The sequence below is a fragment of the Tiliqua scincoides genome, chromosome 2 (genome assembly GCF_035046505.1).
Source record: "Tiliqua scincoides isolate rTilSci1 chromosome 2, rTilSci1.hap2, whole genome shotgun sequence".
Classification (NCBI taxonomy): Eukaryota; Metazoa; Chordata; class Lepidosauria; order Squamata; family Scincidae; genus Tiliqua; species Tiliqua scincoides.
Window position 1 is genome coordinate 247,801,795 of NC_089822.1, and position 23,164 is coordinate 247,824,958.

Consider the following 23,164-nt stretch of genomic DNA (forward strand, 5'->3'; position numbering starts at 1 on the left):
TGGGCAACTGCTCTCAGACAACCCTAAGAGGGTTATTAAGCTTACTACTGAATGTCAAGAATGTGACTTCAAAGCTGTCTGCTTTTCTTGACACCAAGAATGTATTTGATAGAGTGGAGTGCCATTTTCTAGAATGCCCTTCTTAAATTATATAAAAACTCAGTGGTATTTCACAATCCCTTCGCTGCAGAATGAGACACAGTAATTGTGATAATAGCAGTTGACAACGTAAAGCAATCATGAGCTCATATGTGATGGAAATGTCCCATAAATCTAATGTTTTTGAAGAAAGTCAATCTGTGCCATTTCCATGAGTACTTCTGCGAAACTGCCATTAAAATCAAACAGTGATTTTATTAGGGCACAGAGACATAACAAGAGCAGAGCTCAGGGGCACTTGTACTGTGGTTATGCCAAGGCTGGGCAATTTTTTTCCTCCTTCAGCGCTTCCTCCTCTGTGACTTCCAGGTTCTCCGGAGGAGGCTGTGCTGGTGGCAGCAGCTTCGTGATCTGACTGCTGCCCCATTCCTTCTCCTCTGGAGGCCCCTCCAAGGGGGAGCCCCCACAGGTTAAGGAACAGGGGCAGCAACTAGATCACAAAGCAGCCACCTCCAGCACCACCTCGTCCTCTGGGCGAACCAAGAAGTGACATCATATGACAAGACACGACCCTGTGACATTACTGCCTCAGGAGCCAGTGCTGTTAAATCCACTGCTGTTAGAATATGTCAATGACCAAATTCAGCAGTTCTCAAATCGTGGGTCCACAAGCCTCCAGAAGGTCATGACCCAATTTTTGATGGTTCGCAAAACAGGGCAAATTAGGCTACGTGCATCAAGGGTTAAACAAGCTGCTACCTGGGGTGGGGAGCACTGCTGCCCAATCACCATTACAGCCACACCCCTTGGCATTTATAAATCAGGCAGCAGCCTCTAAAAGGGTTGAGAATCACTGACCTAGTTGAACCAAAGAAAAGAGTGGGTATGAAACCTTCTCACAACAGCCAAAACGCTTGCAGATGAAAGATGGAGATAATCATCAGCTCCTGCGCTAAAATAATGGTTGCTCAAAAGCAAGAAGGCAGTGAAGATGACCACGCTTATAGATACTATCTAGCTGAAAGATGAGTCTTTTGGCAGCACTGGACCCCTTTTCATAGTAGTTGGCAACCTTCAGCCTTGAAAGACTATAGTATCACGCTCTGAACCCCCTTTCATGAAACAAAAGTGTAATTTAGAGCCAACAGAGAGTCCTTTAGAAAAGCAGAAAAGTCTATTTAATAATGACAGTGATAACTATCTATACTTCGCTAGTTATAGAAGTTGCCAGATTGGCTTTTGTACACTCTCCTATGCAGCTGTAGTTTCTATATATTAACAATGGGTAACAAGAATGTTTACTATGGTTTTAATTGAGAAACCTTGGCTAAGGCCTGGTTCTTATTCAAAAGCACTTAAAAATGCTATACTTTGGTTGGAATTTGCCCAGGGCCTGGAGAAGTGAGTGGAGGCATCCTCTGGCCACTGCCATCAGCCAAGAGACCCTGAGAGACTGTACCCCCCCCGTCTCCCATGAAGAATATCATGACAAGCCAAGCCTTTACTATCAACCAGAAAAGATGCAGGTTCAAATCCTGCCATGAAGCTTCCTGGGTGACCTTGGACCAGTCACACTCTCTCAGCCTCACCTCCCTCACAGGGCTGTTGGACAAAAGGAGGGAGGACAAAAGGAGGACAAAAGGAGGCAAGGAACACCACTTTTAGCTCCTTGGAGGAAGGGCGGTATAAAAATTTGGAAAAAATAAATAAAAATAAATAAGGGGCTCCTGAGTTGTTTTCTATTGTTAATGTCAGCCCTGTGGGGATCATTTTGATTGAAAGGACGGCTATAAATAAGCTGTGAGCTACCTTGAGCATCTCCCTTGTTGGAGGGGAAAAGGGGGATACAAATACTTAAAATAAATAGAGATACCATTTCATTTTTAAACAATTTATGTCTTGCACGTTGGTTGGCCTTACCAGCTTTTTTCTTTGTAGAGAATTTAAAGCTCATATTTCAGTTTGCCGGGTAAAGATTCTGATTGTTTTTCTCTTTTCATTATTAATAATAAATGTTAAAAGCAGTACCTGTATTAGTATCATTTATGTAAACACCACCCCCCCAATTCCATGGTTTGTTCTAGCCATAGAATTCCAGACACTCCTGCAGACCATAAAGGTGACCCTGAACAATTTTCAGTTTCTAAACAGACTGCTTTGCCAGCTTTAATCATCAGCTTGCCTGGAACCGTTTGCTACAAGTTCTGACTTGGGGTTCTGAGCAGGCCTGGCAAGGGACACCATTTCTAGACTGCCCAGGCCCTGAACAGATTTCCCCCACCCCACCCCCAGTTCTGTGCTGCAAGAAGCCAGCCGTGACAACCGCAAGCTGAGAGTTTACCACTACCCAAAGGATTTCCAGCTGCCTCTCAGCACAGCCCAGATTTAGCTCAGAATAATTGCACTGTAAAATATCATTAGCACACATGCTTGGGGAGAAGAAAGAAAAATTAAACTGAGCAGGGCAAGCCCACAGCAAGGCTCTGAAATCCCCAGGCCAGCGCCTGCTTCCTTCATGTGGGAGGACTTTAGAGAGCTAGCAGATTTACAAGCCCCCTCTCTCAGGCACTGGACATAAGGCCTCACAAAGCCTTGCCAAAGGAGACAGGATGTGACTTCTTCTCCAGGGGACTGGGCTTTCGTCTACCTTCACGGTCAAGAATCCTATCCATCATCCTAGGGCTAAGCTACATGTTATGTTTTGACACGGTTTAGCAGATTCAAGTGTCTTGCCTACACCAGATGGGAGAATGGCATTTTAGACTGTGGGATGAGCAACTTCTTCAGCCTGAGGAGCCAGATTCACCCTGGCCAGGATATTGCAGAGAAGGGTTGGACGCCCTGGGCCATGGGCTCCCTGGTGATTGTCCCCCCCTGACCCCCAGCATACTTGGACTGGGAAGGCCCCAGGCCCTCCAAGTTTTAACCCATTTATGCCTAGCCCACAGGTGTACACATTTGATTCCGGTTGTGTATATGCAACATTGGATAGAAATGGTTTAAACAAGATATTTCAGAGGTCTCTGTGGAAACTTACCCTAATTTAGCACCAAGAGGAGTGTTGGACAGTTGGAAGGGATGTCTGCACTTGCCTCTGGAACACCCTGCTACTTGGGCCCCTTCTGACTTGACAGGCACCTCAAACCCCAGAGCCCTCTAATACAAAGAGCCTCCACACTGTATCCACACACAAAGGGATACCAGGTACTAGCACTGTGCTGGTAATGCTCAAGGCACTGCACTCCTCAGACTAGCTGCTTCCTATTGCAGTAGGCAGAGGGAAGCAATGAAGAAGGTGGGCTGCCAAGAATTGGCACCAGGGTCAGGGGCCTGATTTACAAGCCTGGAGGCAATCAGCTGGCCATTGCCAGTTTAGACACTGGCTGAACTACTGGCATGCATGGACACACACCCCTATCCCACAATCAAATGTCCTCCACAACTCGGCACACACCCCACACATCAACGGCTTACCAAGCAACCTGCGTTTGTGAGCCTGCTGGCATCAGCTCCACAGCTTCGTAGCTGAAACTCCCTGCAGCCCCAGGTGAACTCTCCATCACAAGAGAGAAGTCGCTGCTCAGGCTGGTGGTGCTGCCCCGATCCCTCTGCTCTGAAACACAAAACAGATCAGTGTAGGACCATCTTATTTTCCTCATCCATCCAGCACGCACATAGAGAAAGGCAACACGTGAATTCACAAGTCGCAGGCCCAGCTGAGCAGCCAAGTCCTAGTTCTCTTGCTCACACACACCCCCATGTGCAATTCCATTTATGAAACGCACTGGCTCATTAGAATTCACTGTCTGCATGTCCTACAGTTACACTGAGCAAGAACAAAACTGGAGAATGAGTGGAAACTGTCCATTAAAAAAGATGATGAACACAAAATCCAAGCTCTAACCCCAGAGATAGGCTTTAAAGTATGTGGCTGAGATCTCCAGAAGAGGGGTTTGAGGGGCAGGAAGGGAAGAAGAGAACAGAGGCAAAGGTACCGGTCTGAATTTTAAGTGGTAAAAGAGATTGATGCCCTTCATAGCTTACACCTCACACCCCATGACAGGAAGCAGAAGATGAGCGAGTAAGCCCCTAAAAATAAACAAAAGGTGTGAATTTGGCTTAATTTATTTTGGTCACTGATTCCTTGGGCACAGAGCTCTGAAGTGCATACTGGTATGGGTTGTTTGTTTTAACTTCAGAATGCAAACAGCCCAACAGCCCCAATACTGCACTCTCCTGTAACAGCATAACTCTTTCCTGTTTGCGACTGGAAAAGGTTTTGCTGATGATTTTGTTGTTGGTAATGAAGTTACAACTAAGCGATGTGTTATATAATTGGGAGGTGCCATCTACAGTGGTGAATAAGAGGAGCTGGCAGGTCTCCACCTGAAGCTAGGACCTGTTCCTTTCCAAGCTCAGAGGATGAGCTGCAGTATCTCCCCTACCCCACTTGCCCTTTTATCTGCCCCCTCTCCTACCTGCTGTGGGGGTAAAACTAGAACCACAAGTAGAAAACTGAGCAGTGAAACAGGAGTCACAGCAGTTACATACTCTTTGTACGCTCCCAAAAAGAGAGACCGTCTGCTCACGCATTAAAACAGTTAACAAAAAAACCTTGAAGCAGATTTTTGCTCAAAGGCAACAAACAGCATTCAAATCTCAACCTGGCCTCAAACGTACTAGAGATTTTGGCCAATTCCTCATCTCTCAGCCTCAGTTCTCCATCTCTAGAACTGGAACAATGCTCTGCTGCTCATGAACTATTCCATATTTAAAATGTTGTTGCCGCCAGAACCACATGTTCTCCACTCCATCTTCATATTCCAGTCAGTTTTGGGAAACCGGCCTCCTTCTTTTACCACCTGGTGTGCCCACAGGCCCGGAGAGCTTTCACACTGGCAAGGTGTAACGCTCTTCCATCAGCCTTGTTAATGGGCATGTTCAGCGGTATCCCCTACTTAGAGAGGAAATGCAAGTGTGGTAGGGATTGCATTGAGACTTTAATGCATACCTTTTTTTATTGCCCGCTACATGTTGTGTCATGCAAGAAATTTCTAGGTCCATTGCTAGCTAGGATGCAGGGCTGGGAGGATTCAACCGTGCTTCAGTCTCTCCTTTCCACTCCTGATCCTGAGACTCTGGATAATGTTGCTTCCTTTTTATCTGGGGTAATAGCCAGGCAGAGCCCTGGGACTCTGGGCAGTGACTGATGTTTTTGCTTATGTTGTGTTGTCTTTGTACATTCCTGTCTTGTTCTGTTCTTTCTCTGTATTTTATGCCAATAAAGGTCTTACTGAACTGAACTAAAATGTTGCATAAAAACTACAGGGTCAGGGTCATGTATACTCCACTCAACATGTCAGTCTGGCACTAAAGTAATGCACTTTCTGCAACCAGAAAAGCTGAATTCTGAAACTTGCATGATTTATGCATATTAAGCAAAGGTGAATAATTTTCCTCTCTGTTTGACTTATGTAATTGCTGTTGGCTCATGGGTAAAGGTGTTTGTTTCTGGTGAGTAAGATAGGATTACAGACTAAGTCTTACTGACCCCAATGGACTAACTTCTGAGTAAAATAACACCATTTTCAAACACCTCTACTCATGGGAATGGACAGGGAAGCATATGCAGGCATTGAAGTCTCACCCCCAATCTTTGGGATTCTTAGGCTGCAAGCCTACTCATACACCTACAAGTAAGCCTCATTGAACTCAATGAGACTTACTTCTGAGTAGACATGCATAGGATTGTGCTGTAGACAGCCACAGCCCTGGTTTCTGATCTCTCAGACACATCACCACAACAAAGTAGACTAGGCACTTATTAAAAAATCAAAGCAGAAGAAAGCAGAGTCTCTCAGAAATTTGAATCCTGAAGCCAACATCATGTTCTGTAAGATTTTGCACACACAGCCCACCTTACAGTCACTTGAGAGCTTTAGACACCCACCATCCTGCAAGGAAATTAGGGTTTAATCTGCAGGCCTTTTCTGTGGCATTATATTCACATTTTCAACAACCCACCACAGAGGACAGCAATCATAGTTGGGCAGATTAGGGAGGCACACTGATCTTTTCTGGAACCTGAACACAGCTTTCAGGCAATGCGGTCATTTGCCTGTGAATTTAGATACAGTACTGGATTCAGCAGATGTCTTCCTATTAGGTGAAAATATTGCCATCCTCTCCCCACTAAACAACAGAACACAGACCCAGCTAAGACTAGACTGGTTGAAAGATGGCAAGAGGCACTTACTTAGCATACACATTTCTTCCAATGTAAACCCACGTGGCAGACTCTTCCTTCTGGGAGTAGGATGGAAAGAATCAAGAGTCATCATGCTACAGTAAAACTACAATTTGATCAAACTAGAATGTAATTCATGAAGCTGTGTGCACGGGGAAGGAAGGGGCGTGTAAGTACAAAGCTCATTCCCAGTCCTCCAAACCATGTCTGAAGAATCACCTTCATACAGCCAGCATGTGGACTCTTCCTCCCCATACCAAAAAAGACAGCAATCCTTGTAAAACTAAACAAGTTCATAACGGACAGATTGCTGGACACTAACCACGATAGTTAAAAATGGAACTTCCATTCTCAAAGGTTTCAGATTTCTGACTGTTAATATGAGATTAAACAACAATGTGAGGCGAAGGTGTTCCACTGATGTGCTGCCTAGACCAGTGGTTCTCACACATTTAGCTTTGGGACCCACTTTTTAGAATGAGAATCTGTCAGGACCCACTGGAAGTGATGTCATGACCAGAAGTAACATCATCACGCAGGACAATTTTTAACAATCCTGGGCTGCAATCCTATCCACACTTACCCAGGAATAAATCCCATTTACTATAATTGTTAAAAGGATATACAGAGTAGCTTGTTAAAAGTACAGGTCTGTAATATTTCCCCAAATGCAGTCACATACCTTAGTAAGAACATAAGAACAGCCCCACTGGATCAGGCCATAGGCCCATCTAGTCCAGCTTCCTGTATCTCACAGCGGCCCACCAAATGCCCCAGGGAGCACACCAGATAACAAGAGACCTCATCCTGGTGCCCTCCCTTGCATCTGGCATTCTGACATAACCCATTTCTAAAATCAGGAGGTTGCACATACACATCATGGCTTGTAACCTGTAATGGATTTTTCCTTCAGAAACTTGTCCAATCCCCTTTTAAAGGTGTCTAGGCTAGATGCCAGCACCACATCCTGTGGCAAGGAGTTCCACAGACCAACCAAACACTGAGTAAAGAAATATTTTCTTTTGTCTGTCCTAACCCGCCCAACACTCAATTTGAGTGGATGTCCCCTGGTTCTGGTATTATGTGAGAGTGTAAAGAGCATCTCCCTATCCACTCTGTCCATCCCCTGCATAATTTTTTATGTCTCAATCATGTCCCCCCTCAGGCGTCTCTTTTCTAGGCTGAAGAGGCCCAAACGCCATAGCCTTTCCTCATAAGGAAGGTGCCCCAGCCCCGTAATCATCTTAGTCGCTCTCTTTTGCACCTTTTCCATTTCCACTATGTCTTTTTTGAGATGCGGCGACCAGAACTGGACACAATACTCCAGGTGTGGCCTTACCATAGATTTGTACAACGGCATTATAATATTAGCCGTTTTGTTCTCAATACCCTTCCTAATGATCCCAAGCATAGAATTGGCCTTTTTCACTGCCGCCGCACATTGGGTCGACACCTTCATCGACCTGTCCACCACCACCCCAAGATCTGATGTCACAGACAGCTCAGAACCTACCAAAGCCTATATCTAAAGGTAGCATCAAGTCTAACATATTTAAAAAAATTGAAATGAATGGGGACCCACTTGAAATGGGCTTGCGACCCACCTGGTGTGTTCCAACCCACAGTATGAGAAGCATCTGGCTTAGACTTATCTAGCTGGGCAGGGTTGGCTAATGCTGGGAGACCGACTGCTGGATTAACCAGCTCTTTGGTCTGACCAAGCAGAGGCAGTTCTGCTGGTAAGAGTTATCCCACCAGAAGCCAGCCCAACCAACTGGGGAGGTCCTTCTTCAACCCAAAGTGGACGCTTCCCACCGTGTGCTACAAGAACTTGCACTCCCTTCACTTATGTAGGGCTTCTAGGCCAAAGCTTTGGAGAAAGCAACATGCCCCCATCCTCGGCCCCATTTTGCAGCTTTCTGAGTGCAGAATAAATTAAAGCAATCTGGGCCAGGACACCAGGGCCTTCATCTCCCAGCAGAAAGAGCCTGCGCTAACGAGATTCTCAGCTCTTTTAGCCTGCCTTTGGTGGTAGCAAGCACTAGAACAGGCTCTTACCTCAGCTGCTTGGTGGCGGAAAACTCCTCAGAGGTGATGTGCTTCAGAAAATCGAAGCAGAAAAAGAAAATCTAAAAGCCAAAAAAGGGAGAAGAAACATAAAAGAAGTCAGGGGCGGAGGGCTGCACTTGCAAATGAGGGCCATCATTCTGTACCTTTCCTTCATCTCAGCAGGGTGCAGGGCCAGCAAAAGGAGATGCCACCACTACAAAAGCCTAATAAGGACCCCTCATTAGCCAGCACTTCTGAGGCCTTTGGGGCTGCAGCCTCCTGCTGGCCAGAGCTGCATACTGCATGTGAGAAAGCCAAGCCACTACCACCACTTCGACCCAATCCTACCCTGCCAAACTGTCAAATGTTAAAGATTAGCCACAGCTATAGCAAGGAGCTGCAGATGCATAACAAAGTCGTTGATTGTAAGGTCTCAAGAACCACATGGCCAAAAAACTTAAGCATTCATTCTTGGGATTTAAAACCCAAGAAGCAAACATTTTTATTCAATGATCCTCATCCAGGAGCTGTCAGACACCAATGGCCACGTCCGGTAATCAACACACCCAAACTATGGTCTCCACACCAGGCAAAGCATAAATTTGCACAATGTGTATGTTTTACACAGAACGCGACTTTGCACTCCAGCAGATTTTGGGGTCAGGTCCCCCACTTCTCCTTCCCACCTCCATAAAGGACTGCAAGGCAACAGCAGAAGGAGCAAATGAGAACATGCTCAGGTGGGCTACCTATGATAGATACATCACTAGTGTAGGGGCTGACTGAGTTGATGGCTTCTGGTGACCAATGTTCCCTGTGAAGTACATAGCTGTGTGGCCACAGAGCTTGGCAACCTGGAAGTTCAGTGATGACGTAATTACATCATTTGGAGCCCAATCCTATATCTGCCTACTTGGAAGTAAGTTCCATTATAGTCAATGGAGCTTATTTCCAGGAAAGTGTGGATAGGATTGCAGCCCAAGTGTCTGGAGGAGGCATTGTAACCCAGTTGCACAGCTGATGAAGGGGTCTGTGCACCACCACGGACCCCTTAGGTGGCACTCAGATGACTATAGATAGGGGGTAACAGGAGCAAAGGGCCCACTTCTGCTTGCTCAGTATACTAGATACGTAACTACATCACAACTTAAGCTCAGGTATAGATGCCAATATATTGGCTCCCAGCCAAGGCAGCCACATGGAACTTTAACATTTAAAAGCACCATGCCTCTGAATACCAGCTACTAGAAGGCAGCAAGAACAAAAGGCTTCATGGGCTAATAACAAAGAGCTACCTCTTTCTGGCAGAAAGGATGCTAGACAAGATGAATGTTTGGTCTGAACCAACAGCGCTCTTATGATATTCTGTTTTCTTGGCACAAGGCCTAGATTTTTGTGTGCTCACCTCCCCAATAGCTCAGGTGCAGGGGTCTGTATTTCTGTGTGCCATCCTTTCACAGTGAGTCTTCTATCACTGTCTGGCAAGGGCAAAATTGGAAAGGGGGGGGGCGAGGACCATCCCTAAAGTGGCACTTTGGGGGAAAAATAGCACAGTGCCCTTGCTCCTCTTCAAGCTGGAGAAAAATGCGTTTTGGCCACTTTGGCACTGCACAGCTGAGCTGCTCCAGATGCCTTGGCTGTTCAGCACTAAAAGCAGCTCTGATCTCTTCCACCGCTCTAAAAAGGACTGTTGTCCATTGAACACAACTGGGTGTGCTTCGAGGCAAACATGCATAGGATTGTGCTAAAGGGGGGCAGGGTATTGGTGATTGAGGCCAGCCTGAATTTGTTGAAACAGTTCAGGAGCACATAATACCGACTTTTTCCTATCTCCCTCTCCTGACCACTGCTTGCTGTACTCAGAACTACTCATCTGTTGTTTTAAATAAAAAGACTCACCTCCTCTCCTTTGCTGAGCCGATCCACCAACATGTGGCTGCAAGAGAAACATGAACGTCACTCTAAAACTCAAGAGCAAACGGGGGGAATACTAAACTTTCTCATCAAATGTCGAGAGATCTCTGGCAATGTTTCTGCAGAACATTGCAGATGACTGAAATTAAAGTACAAACACAGTCTGTCTGCTCTATCCCACCAAGTAAATGCAGGACACTAGGATGGGGGCAATTGCACATTGCCTTAGGTAAAGGGGAGACATGGCTAGCTTCGAACTGTCCTTCCCCACCAGCCAAGAACTGATTTGACTGAATGACTCCTGACAAAGATACAAGCTGAGCACCTGATTTGTGGTGGGGCACATCATCCCAACTAGGAGAGCTCAGAACAGGTGCTTTGTCTGAATGTTTCCCTGCCCATGATTTTAGCAACAAGATGCGTGTGTTTCTCAGAGAGTTCCTATTCTGCTTTCCTTCCAATGCCAGCACTTAATGCGTACTCCAGATCCATAAATCTTCACAAGCAGCAGCAGCCCACACACAGAACTGTGTGCGACGATCCCCGAGGACCTACCTGTAAAATAGATGCTTGAGGCTGCAAAAGACTAGCTTAGAACAGGAACCTCAAGTTCTAGATGTTTAAGAATTACTATATTAACCAGACCAGGATATGGTCCTACTCCCTCCCACATCTAGCCAAAGCAAAGACTAGTTTCGGCATGCCTACCCGAAGAGGTACCAATCATAGGCCACTGTCAGATAAAGAATCTCTGTAGGATCCAGAGACGCGTGGACCAACCCATCCTAGGAAAGAAGGAAGGTAGATCGATAATGCACCATTGATCACAATGACTCCCTGCATGCATTCCCACTAATTCATACATCAGACCCCCAACAGGCTGTGATCCACAGCGCATTCTACTTTGTAACAGAGGAATGCCTTCCAAGGTCAATACAAAAAGGTACTTATAAAGCTGTGCATCTTTTCTGCCATGAGCTTGCAGCACAGAATCTGAAATATTTAAAGCATATTTCAAAAAAATAAGATATTCTACTCCTAACTGCTTTTGGGGGCACCAATATGTTTTCAAACTGTATGGGACACCATTGACATTTCCATAGGGAGCAGAACAGTTGCCTCTTCATAGCTCACAGACCATCCTGAAAACTTCTTGAAGTTTTTCCCTCAAGGGTCCGACATCCCAGTCCATGCAATACCAGCTTCCCCACTCCACTAGTGAAAGTTATGCAAACCAAAAAAAAGTCAATGCAATTTTACTTAATGAATCTAATTTGTTCTGGTTGCAGAAAAGACCTCTGCAAAAACATGGAATGCTCATAACCCATAACATAACCCATACCCATGGCTTATTTTCAGGGGTCTAGGAAATTGCATGGATGTTACTATGCAAATTGATCATTTGGCATTTAATAAAGAACGTCTCGTAACTAGTAACTGAAGACTGCCTTGCCATTTCTCACCCAAGAATATCCAGAAAATGTGCTGCATAGCATCTCATTGAATGCATGAGATCAGAGAGAAGAAAGTGCAAGGCACAGAGTGTCTTTGTACTGACTTAAAGACACCTTGCTCTCCTGAGACAAGGGGAGAAGAAAGAAAGAATCATGTCTTCTCTTCAAATGTTAGAGAGCTTGAGCATTAAGAAGAGGTCAGATTTTATAAAGTTAGTGAGCAAAATGAAAACAAGCAACACAAACTATTTCAAAGCATAGGACACTCCCTGTAATTAGGAACAGTAAGGGGCATGCAGACCCAATGCAATCTCAAGAATCTCTGTTTTTGTTAAAGCTTCTGTACAACTGAAACCACAGCAATTTTTTTCCTATGCACTGCCTAGATCTCAGAAGGTGGAGGTTGAGGGTAAAGAAGAGTTCTGTTTTGGCTACAGGATTGTGGGGACCCCGTAGGCAGGGCACTCTTAACCAGGAAGAGATGAGGCATGCAAACCCAGAATTCTCTCATTCAACCTTGGACCTTTGTGAGCATTCAATGCAAACTGAGAATGGCAGTGCTGTTTGGGGCAGGAACTTCTTTCCTACCTCAGAGGCCCTACCAAATGCTTCACCGCCTCTTCTGGCTCTAAAGCAGACACTGTAGGGAGGGTCCTAGCAGCCAAGAGCTAACATTTTTTTAATCCAGTGCAACTGATGTTTGCCTGCAAAGCCCCCATCTCCCCACCCCCACTAGGTTCAATGTTGCAGAAGTTCCAAGCTTTTTTCGTAAGGAAGCAGTAAAACAAGATGTCCTCAGGTCAAATGAACTTCCCCCATTCTCACACTGAAAAGCACTACAAACATGCTCTGGTAATATTAGTAACAGAATCTGAGTTTTTGCTAGGAGACCCTGCTTTAACAAAAGCAAGCTTTCTTCAAACAGATGAGAAGATGACCAACCCACGGCATCCTTTCCCTCCCTTCTCAAGTTATCTACAATCAGCACTGGCTTTCTTTAGCCCCAGCTGCACTGCTCAGGTCCTGTTGTAGGTGAGGCAACGTCCCCGCTGGTACTCACAGCCCACAGGGAGAGGCGCAGGAGGGAGATGAAGAGCGGCGTCCTGTCCCAGCCGGATATACAGTGTACCAGGAGCCCACTGTCATCTGTGCCAAGCCGGCAGGAAGGGAAAGCAAGAGCGGAGGGAAAAAGCTGTGTTACTTGTATGGCATTCAGGATGAAAAGCCCCCCATGGGCACCAAGGCCTCCATTAATCCCCAGGGGACGCAACAGCATATGCTAGGACAGCTGCACAAACCCAAGCATTCTCCAAGGACAGTCTCTGCAAGGCAAAGGAAACAAAGGGGGTGGGGAATAAAAAGATCATGGGGAATTGGGAAAGACTCACCTAGACAGAGGGTCAATTTGTAGGTTTGTAGCTGCCCAGACCATTAATGCCCATCCCCCCCCCCAATTAAAGCTTGCTGCATCTTCTTCATACTACCAGATTCAACCCAGACCAGGGAATTCTCACAAGTCTGCGCATGGCAGATCTACCCTCTTTACTGGACTATCCAGAAGATCAGATGCAAACTCCACACTGCAGAACATTTATTCAAAAATAAATGGTTAGGGTTTACCCTAAGTATGGGCCCAATTGTACAACTCCTTCCACTCCTGGGAGGCTCACCAAAGTCTGAGCTCAAGCATTTCCTAGAAATTGTTTTTTCCTTGTCTGGACTAGATAGGATCAAGCAGGAATAGACTTTAAAATTACATGTCCTCGCAACGTGCCCTCACATTGGTTTTGTGTTACCCTGATTTGAGATGGGGTGAACTGGCAGAGAAGAAACTCAGCTGCCAAAATAAGATGTCCACACAGTTCTAAATTAGGAGATTTGGGCGTGACAGTTCAGCATATCTGACCACTGAAGGATGTGCGCACTGCTCAGTGGCATCTACACAGATAGTGGAGCAGGCTATTGCAAGGTTAGGGCACACTGTTTACATGGGCAGACTGGGTTCACTGGCAGGCTGCACCAGCAGGATGAGTGGAGAAAGGTGACCATGTGACAGGCACACTTCTTATGCATGATGGGGGGGAGGGTGGGAAACAGAGCACACCAAGTGCTAAACCAGCAGCAAGCATGCCCCAGAGAAGAGGCCGAGACCAGCACCCAGAACTGACAAGGCAAACTGAAGTAGAGCTGCTTGAATGTTGGGATTTGCAATCTCTTTACCCTCCTGGAGTACAAGGATCTCAAGCAACAGTGGTCCAAGCGAGTTTTCCCAGAGATCCAAGGAAATTTACAAGGTACTGGGAAGTACTACACAGATAATGGAGCTCTTACATAGCAGAGGGAGCCAACTCTTTCAAACAAATTCCTGCCCTCCAAAAGCAAAGAAAGAACCTTACCATCACCATTGATAATGGAGATCAGGAGCTTCAGGTAGTTCTGTGTCTGTTGTACAAGGTCCCAACTCTTGGGGGGGGGGGAATAGGGGGAAAAGAGAGAAGAACAGAAGAGATGAAATGATACCCATAGACAGAGGACCTCTCATTAGCCGCTAACCTGCTTCACTTCTTTTAACCCTTCTGCTTCTGAGAACAAAATGTGGATTGGTACATCTTTTGCCCATGGGCAACTATCAGGGGATGGAGACTGAAGAACCCTCCTCAGACCTCACAAGCTGCTCTCTCTGGCTGCTTCCACAAATTCCTCCCATATCCTGGGAGGACATGTTCCCCTTTGCTTCATGGGCACTTTATATCTTTAGGATTGCTCTCTAACCTTACCCCCTGTGAACAGTCAACATCAGATCAGTAACAATTTTTGCTCATGGATCACAAGAAACAAGGCAGGTCCTGCAAGCCTCCCAGGGTGATAATGCCTTGTAAAGAACAAAGGCTACCAAGGTACAAAGCAGAGGTAGATCAATACAGCTGTGTGTAGGGGTGGATATCACCAAGAGATCTCCAAGATTTGAATCTCAAAAGGCGTCTCCCCCCATCCCACTTGTGTTATTAAATGAACAAACTTCTGGTCCTCAAATCTCTGAAGACTTGCTTCTGAGGCTCAGGGAACAGAATATGGCTGAAAGCGACTTCTTGTGGCTTCATACTGCTGTAGTCCTCATGTCCTCTCTCATGTATCCTTGCCAAAGCCTCGTGCATTCCACCCGCTATCCCATCCTCTACATTGCCCAAAAGGCAGAGGCTCAAGTTTTGCAGCATGAGCTCACTGAAGGTAACCTCATAATTGACAAGTGAATACAGTATGTCCAAAACCAGTCAGTAAAAGATTCGTGCCCGAGCACTGACTGGAACCAAAATCCCTCCATAAGAAATCCAGCATACTAACTCCTTACGAGGTTCATGCAACATTTGAAACTGTGGCTGAGGAATTTTAAAAACAGAATCTTAGTTTAAAAAATAAATAAATGCTCACAACACAGTATCTAGAAAGAAAAATGGGAATGGAAGGCACTAGAAACCTCCCTGTGAAAAGTGGGACGCAGTGGGGGTGGGGAAAGGTTGATAAAAGAAACAGAGCTTCCATTTCTGTCTCATTATCCAATTGATTCAAAGAACGTGTAGTTTTATGGAATCACAGAGCACGTACAGGACCCCTAAAGTAAAGCAATCGCTCTGCAGCTCAATAGCAAAGAGACTGATTAAAGCCTATGAATATCCTGCTGAGTCGCGACCCATTTCTGCAAGGCCCCCACTTTGGGGCCCCCACTGCTCAGGCAATGAATGCTTTGCAGCAGTAGCAATAGGGAGTGGTATATGTGTGAGAGAGAGAACAGGAAGGTCCTGGAACAAGCAGAGAAAGACTGCCCCCCTCTCTGGGGAACAGCAGACTGCACCTGTAATTGGTTGGGCCTGAAATTTCACCATGAGCTTGTCTCCAAATGACCCCACCAAGCTTCCTGCAGAGACCTAACCCAGTTGCAGCAAACTGGCATGGGATTGGCTCGGCAGTCTCTTTTTCCCAGCAGAAGAAGGTAGGAGGGAGAGGGATCATCGAGCCCACAAATGATATATTTGTTTTCTCGTTAACTTGATGGCTCCCTTTCCCTGGCCTTACAGGATTAACTAGAGTGTCTCAAGAGAAACAGAAAAATTACAGGGTGGCCACAGGATGGGAATACTTATTAGAACCAAATAAAAAGTCACAGCCATGAGCAAGCTTCCAAGTTCTCCAAAACTCTTCTTTGGGTTGGATGTTTAACCAAGGGGGGGGGGGGAGGAGAACAGAAGAAACCTGGTCATCAAGCCCGCAGTTTACAAGAGTCTTACAGCTTTAGCTGTTACACAATTTTGTCTCCAGCATCGACCGGAAAACATGGGCTTCTCACAAGGCAAGTTTAAAAAATAAATAAATGCTCACAACACAGTATCCAGAAAGAAAACTGGGAATGGAAAGCACAAGAAACCTCCCTGTGAAAAGTGGGACTTAAAAGTAAGTATAAGTAAGGATGTGTGGATTGATTCGACTTGAGCAAGAAAAGAGAGCTGGGGCTGTTTTAGAACAAAGAGCAGAGACTTCCCTTCCTTTCCATGCTGAATCACAGAATTATATGCAGAGATCTTTCCAGCAATGACAAGGTAGCCTGCTAAGCACAGAATTCGAAGTCACTGCAAGATTTCATATACTGAGGAACTCAACATCTTTTTCAATATTTGAACTTGAGTTTCTAGCGCTCATGGCTGTGATACTGTTTTAGAAGCAGCCTGGTGAAAATTCAGAATGCAATGGCTGTTAGGTAGGGCTTGCTGTTCTTCCCCCCCCATCCCACTGCCCATGATCTCCAGCCTCTTTTCTTTCTTCCATTTAATTGTTCCAAAAGCCGATAAGCCTTCTGCTTGGTTGGGATAGAACATCTGCTACAATGTAGCTCCCCAAAGGCTGAAATCTCTTCCGTGGCTGTTCCCATAACCCACTATATAGGTTCCAGTTCCAATGACGTTACTGTCTATTGATTTTCCACAAATCTCATTATTTCAACTTCAACTATTCAGTTCTAATTTAAAAACAAGCCATATTCTGCAAAGCCAGAAGAGAAAAAGTACAACCTCTATATACGTCTCAAAAACTCTCCATAGTATTTGGAAGGACATGCCTCTGGTGGCAAAGACACTCTACAGGTCTAGGAGGGCTATCTTCCCTCCCCCACCAAGTGCTGCTAAAGCACAACCTGGCTGAGAAAGAAAAAAAATGAAGTGACTGACATTCTGCAGTGAGGAACTCTCACCGTCAAGGAATGTGCTCAGAAATGCAATTAACAGCAAGCTACGCTTGGCAGAATCGAGGTGAAATTGCAGGGCACTAGCATAACGCTACAGGTTATTCCTTTGTTGTCAGAAGATTTTCAGTACTCTATGAGCAGACTGTGCTTTGCACATGTTGGACATTATAGAGTACGTTGTTTCTGAGAATCATCTCCCATCAAGAGGCACAATTCACCAAAGACTACGACTGCTCAGTCATTAGTATTTTTCACGTTTCTGGACTTTCCTTCCTCCTTTTTCAGAGGTGACAGCCTGTCCTAGTTCTTGGAGATTGATGTAGCTCACACCTCCCTCAGCAAATGCCCCCGAGACCCTGGGTAACCTGCTTATCATCCTGAGAACTCTAGGGGGGGGAAGCCTAAACAGAATGAGGCAAGCTTTTCTTTAAAAGTGCAAGCACAGAAGTTCAGTGAGGTGGCAGAGAGAACCGATTTAAAAAAAGATACAGCAGTTTAGGATAAGCACAAAATAGCACAAACAAGAAATTGTAGAATAAGAACTTAGATGAATAGAAGATTACATGAGGGAGCATGAAACAAATTGGTGAGCTAGCCAATTTCAAAACTAGGACAATACGGAGTGTCAAGAGGGCAAGTGGGGGGGCATAGGATGGTAGACTTCTCTGTTCCCAAGGCCACAAAAATTTGGAAGATCCACTGCTCTGTCACTAAAATGGTTGGCAACCTTCAGTCTTGAAAGACTATGGTATAAGCCTACAGCACCCGGTATTCCCAGGCGGTCTCCCATCCAAGTACTAACCAGGCCTGACCCTGCTTAGCTTCTGAGATCAGACAAGATTGGGCATGTGCAGGGTAACAGTTCAAGTAACCATGCCTACAATGTTCAATGTGCATGTGATGGAGCCCAGAAGGCAGTAGGATGCGGGGGCCAAGCAGACCCAAGTTCAGAGAATGGTCTGAAGTCAAGCAATGCCATTCTACAGTTGAAACTAAGCAGGCCCAGCCTCGTGAGTTCCCTGTATGGGAGACAGCCTGGAATTTGAAGCTAAGGTGCTGACTGAGGATTAGAGAACTGAACTGCAGTGCATGCTGCATGTAAGGAAGGTCCTAGAGCCAACCCCTGGAATCCACAGGTAGCAAAAAGCCCAGACCAAAACCCTGGAGAGCTGCTTCCAGTCAAGGTTGACAATGCTAGCTAGTCAGATCAGATTCAGCACAAAGCAGCTGCATATGCTCACTGCTGAGTTTTATTCTATTTATTTTATCTATCTATTTATGCTCACTGCTGAGTTTTATTCTATTCTATTCTATTCAGGTGCTACACTGAAAAAAAACACACACGAACAAAGTAAGTTGCTTTGGGTCGTTTCAAGAGAAAAATGAGACAAATATTTCAAATAGAATAAGCTGCTCAATTAAGTCCATAAGTGATAAAGATGTGAAGAAAGGATGAACCATGATTCCATGAGGCTGTGATCAAAATGAGTAAGGGCCCAATCCTATGCAGCTTTCCAGTTCTGATGCAGCTGCAGTGCAGCCCCTAGGTAAGGAACAAATGTTCCCTTACATTGGAAAAGTGTGTCTGCCCCCACCACAGGATGTCTTGAGTACCCTATTAGCAGAGCTGCATCGGCAAAGTTGGATAGGAATGGGCCCTAAGCAACACCCAAAGTGCTTGACATGAACAGCTGTCAGTAGGTTAATCTTTGGGAAGGGAAAAGTGAATTCTTGATCCAAGCCATTATTCATCAAGCCCCCGAACCCACGGATCAGGTGGGGCTAGGAAAACTCTGGCCATCTACAGTGAAAGACAGATGGAAGATGTCGCTTGCCCATCTTACCTGATACTCACTCCAATCAATGTCCAAGGACTGGGAAAGGGAGGCTGGGATGCTGAGTGGAGCATCTACATAATCCTACAAAGAAACAGCAACACAATCTATCAGTGGAAGGATGGTGTGACAAAAGGTAGATTTAGGATGTCCTAGAGGTAGGATTGTGTGCTTTACACTTAGTTTTGTCTTCTAAATAATCTTTAACAGCCAGAGGAATCCTAGTCTTTCAGGTCCAACCCTATACTGGCAATTAAGCCCTGAAGAGTACAGTGGGATTTTCTCTCAAGGGTACATGTGGCATCTGTTCCATCTTGGCCTGTATCTTGCCTAGTGCTATCTTGTTACTGGAGGCCAATAGTCTCTAGTTCGACTCTGGAGCAATTTTGTTCAGTCCCACTAAATAAAAAGCTTGCTCATTCACCTAAAAGATTCTACATGTTAATGCCACTGCTCTCATTTTTGCATGCAGTATGTAAAATGTACTGAGCAAAGCCCGAGTGCATGCATTTCATAACACCACTGGATGGGACCAGCTATATGATCATGCTGGCCCTTTATGGGTGACTATGTCCGCAGCAAAACACCTTTCCAGTCTCCACACCAGTCTGGGGGAATAGATATTACAGTCAATTAGTAAGTCTGTTCTTCCACATTAAATGTATTTATATAAAATATTTATATCTTGCCTTTCCCCTCCAACGGAGGCATCCAAGGCAGTTAAGTACAACGCATAAATGCCATTCTAAACCCAAGCAAGTGGCTTTCAAAATCTTCCTTCTGATCAGATTTTCACAAGGGCAGAGCAAGACACTGCAGAGATGAGATGTCACGTCTATCAGCTTCTACGGCAATCAGACTGTACCTGCATGATGTCCCCCAGTTGTGAATTATGCTATTGCTGCCTTCTTTCCTGTGGAAAGCAGGGAGACACAAACCTCTCTGCTGTTTTCCTTTTGGAAGGATGTCTCAGATAAGATTGTCTGGCTAGAGGTGGGGGAGGGAGGAGAAGAAAAGAAGCTGGGGAACGCAGCAGCTTGTGGCCCTCTTGTGGCCACAAGTGCCAGGGTGGGGCAAACAGTAACTGTGCTTCCCAGGGAAAACAGCAAGACCTAAACATACAACCCTTAATTCCAGGGAAGATTCTACCTGCGCTCACATCTGTCTGAAAAGGCCACCCTCTGACTTAGCTCTTCCCTTAATAATCATCGTGGGAAACCTTTCTGTAGTTAACTCACAGCAAGTGAAATCAGTTCTCTAGCTCAGCTGTCGCCAAATTCGCAACCACTGCGTGCTGAAAAAGTGATCCCCATTTGGACCAGCGGTTACCGTTCCGGCACAACCTCACAAGCGCACCACCCGAATGTGGCAGGGCTACACTCTGGCAGTCGCATCTGAAGCCCACTGGCCCAGCAGGCTTTGTGCCCGGATTTCCAGGCAGACATAACTGCATGAAGGGTCACTCTGCCGCGATCAGTGGGCTGCTTGTAAGTGTCGCTCTGGAATGGTAAGTGCTGCTCACAGGGGGAAGGACTTCAGCATTGCGCCGGATGGAGCCCGCAGGCCATCGTTTGGCAGGTGTTGCTCAAGGGCACTTTGCCCTACTCTTTCTTTGTACACTCCAGAGATGAGACTTGTCATGGAGGGGAAACAGACCTGGGATCTGGCACAATGAAGCATGTAAGTGGATTATGGTGGGTATAAGGATCTCCTCTATGGAGAACTCGTGCAAGGAAAGCACCCTGCAGGTAGACCACAGCTACGATACAAGGACATCTGCAAGAGGGATCTGAAGGCCTTAGGAGTGGACCTCAACAGGTGGGAAACCCTGGCCTCTGAGTGGCCTGCTTGGAGGCAGGCTGTGCAGCATGCCCTTTCCCAGTTTGAAGAGACACTTGGCCAATAGTCTGAGGCTAAGAGGCAAAGAAGGAAGGCCCATAGCCAGGGAGACAGACCAGGGACAGACTGCACTTGCTCCCGGTGTGGAAGGGATTGTCACTCCCGAATCGGCCTTTTCAGCCACACTAGATGCTGTTCCAGAACCACCATTCAGAGCGCGATACCAGAGTCTTTCGAGACTGAAGGTTGCCAACAATGAACCCTCAAGTCTCTGCTCCCAAAGTTGGCAGGGCTCATTCACACGGGGCTTGGGACCTTCCACAAAAACCCAAGAGCCACCCATTCTACAAATTCCCACCAAAGGAACATTTTAACTCAGTCTCCCAGCAATTCTGCTTCAATGCCTGCTGCATACCTGCTTCCAGTTAAAAACAAGCCCCTCAGCCACGTAATCTCGATCTTTGTACTCTTTGAAAAATTCACAGCCTGTGTGAACAGGAGGGGGAGGAGAGAAGAGGAAGAGAAATAAATAAACATGGTCATAGGCAGAGATCATCTAGAATGAAACTACCACCCACCCCGCCCACGCAGGCAGGCAAAGGGAACGCACTGTCTCTGCCCAGGACTCACAGACCCCAAAGCAGGTACCATGTTTTGTGCCAGAGCTGGGCTGTCATTAGGAGTTAGAACAGCAATCAGTCTGGCAAGCAGCAACCACACCCTCTAGGCAGCATGGAGCTCGACAGCCAGCAAGCAAAGAAGATGGGCAGCTATCGCTCAGGAACCGACAAGGTATGTCGCCAAAAACCAAGGGAGCTGTGATCTCGCTCGGCCCCACAGTGTGTGCGTCATAGACCAGCTCACAGCTCATGTAACTACCAGCATTCAGCCCCAAGCTAGTGCATAAAAGATCAATCTGAAGCAGGGTTTGTTAGTGAGACATGCCCAGTGGACACCTCCAATTCTTCTCCACTGATGGCTATTCCGAGGAAGGGGGACAGGACATGTGGAAGTGTGATTCTGTACATGTTGATTCCTCAACCAAGGCTTTAAAGATATCATTCGTAGGCGATTTTATTCGACCAAAGGGAGTCAAGCCTGCGCACTTGCACCATTCATGAGAAAGCAGCACTGAGCAGGAATGCAGTACAACACACGTACAATTTTTTCCCCTTGCAACTCTGGCCAATTTTTTTTAAATAGTCAACATCTTCCCTGGGTGATATGGAGAGGTTTCTCTCTGTTATACACAAGCTTGAATATGAAGCTTCAGTGCCTAGACCCTTTGGCAAGAGACAAAGCAAACTGGGAAGGGATGGTTTGGGGCATCTAAGTTTATAATTACAGCCATCCCCCCATATCCACGGGGATCTGTTCCACGCCCCTGCCCCGCTGATATGGAAATGGAGGATATAGGGGAACCTTCTCTCCATGCTACCCCACACCCATTAACGTCGTTTAAAGGTTTACTGCAGCAAAGTGTTACTTGATTTCACAGGTTCCTATAAGCTTATAACCTGTAAAAGCAAGAAACACATTGCCACAGTAAGCCTTTAAACATTAATGGGCGCACATCCCCCCTGGATCCACAGATAACTGAATCCACTGATATTGGATCTGCAAATATGGGATCTGCCTGTATAAACATATTCCAGCAGCACAGTGTGGTTTACGGTGTCAGAACGTGCTATCGTGCCACTACTATAAACAGAAAGTAGTGCTAGCCATGTGGCAGCAGTTTGTCTGGGCCCGGAGACCAGGAAGTTGACTTGGGAAGTAGATAGTGGGTGGGGACCAGGGGCCACAAAGAGGTGTGTTAGGGGCCTTGCCATGCCCCCTTGGGTCCACTTAAACTTATGCCATCCAAAGAACTGGTGCGGATCCAAATAGACCCATAGGGCAAAAGGGGGCTTACTTGGAGGTTAAGGAATAAAAGTTTCCTTACTTTGAGGAGGTTCCTGATTGCCTCCCCAACCATAGGATGCACAGCATGTTTCCATGGTGTGGCTGCAACAGTGCAAATGGGTGGGGGATAGGACTGGGGTATATACACAGACATTGCCTAGATTGGATCAAACAGAGGAGACATTTTCTGCAGAAGAGATAAAGACACATGCACAGACACACTCAAACCACCCTGGCTATTTGGCAATTTCAAAGTCATGTTCTGGAAGTGGAAATTCATCCATGGCTTGATACAACTTTAATTGGAACACTCCCAGTGTGGGTTCACATCCATTAGAAGATGTTGAGCACGTACGGGCTCATTTTCCCGTGCAACATCTCTCCAGGAACATCCCATAATGTTCCAAGAGTTTAAGGGCTTTCTAGGTCAGCACCTGCAAGCCAAAGTTCTTTTGCACAGCTGCGAAGCTCTGCCGCAGGGCAGGCCTTGGAAATAGCAGGAGGGAGAGAAGGAATCGAGCGCCAGCAGGGCAGGTAAGAGGCAATGCCAACTACAAGGGAGCATCTAGCTTGCAGTCACACATTATAT

General features: G+C 46.1%; 1 protein-coding gene across 2 annotated transcripts in view; it reads right to left on the reverse strand.

Annotated features, from left to right (window-relative positions):
- The window catches only part of MTMR14 (myotubularin related protein 14), a 79,461-nt gene that overhangs the window by 28,133 nt on the left and 28,164 nt on the right, over positions 1 to 23,164 (reverse strand). For both annotated transcript variants that reach the window (XM_066613709.1, XM_066613708.1), the window contains exons 8-16: positions 21,086 to 21,156; positions 18,841 to 18,915; positions 14,160 to 14,226; positions 12,824 to 12,909; positions 11,018 to 11,094; positions 10,295 to 10,331; positions 8,405 to 8,475; positions 6,356 to 6,405; positions 3,574 to 3,712 (exon numbers count right to left, since the gene is read on the reverse strand). In XM_066613709.1, the coding sequence (XP_066469806.1) occupies positions 3,574 to 3,712; positions 6,356 to 6,405; positions 8,405 to 8,475; positions 10,295 to 10,331; positions 11,018 to 11,094; positions 12,824 to 12,909; positions 14,160 to 14,226; positions 18,841 to 18,915; positions 21,086 to 21,156 (673 nt within the window). The remainder of the gene's footprint in view (positions 1 to 3,573; positions 3,713 to 6,355; positions 6,406 to 8,404; positions 8,476 to 10,294; positions 10,332 to 11,017; positions 11,095 to 12,823; positions 12,910 to 14,159; positions 14,227 to 18,840; positions 18,916 to 21,085; positions 21,157 to 23,164) is intronic.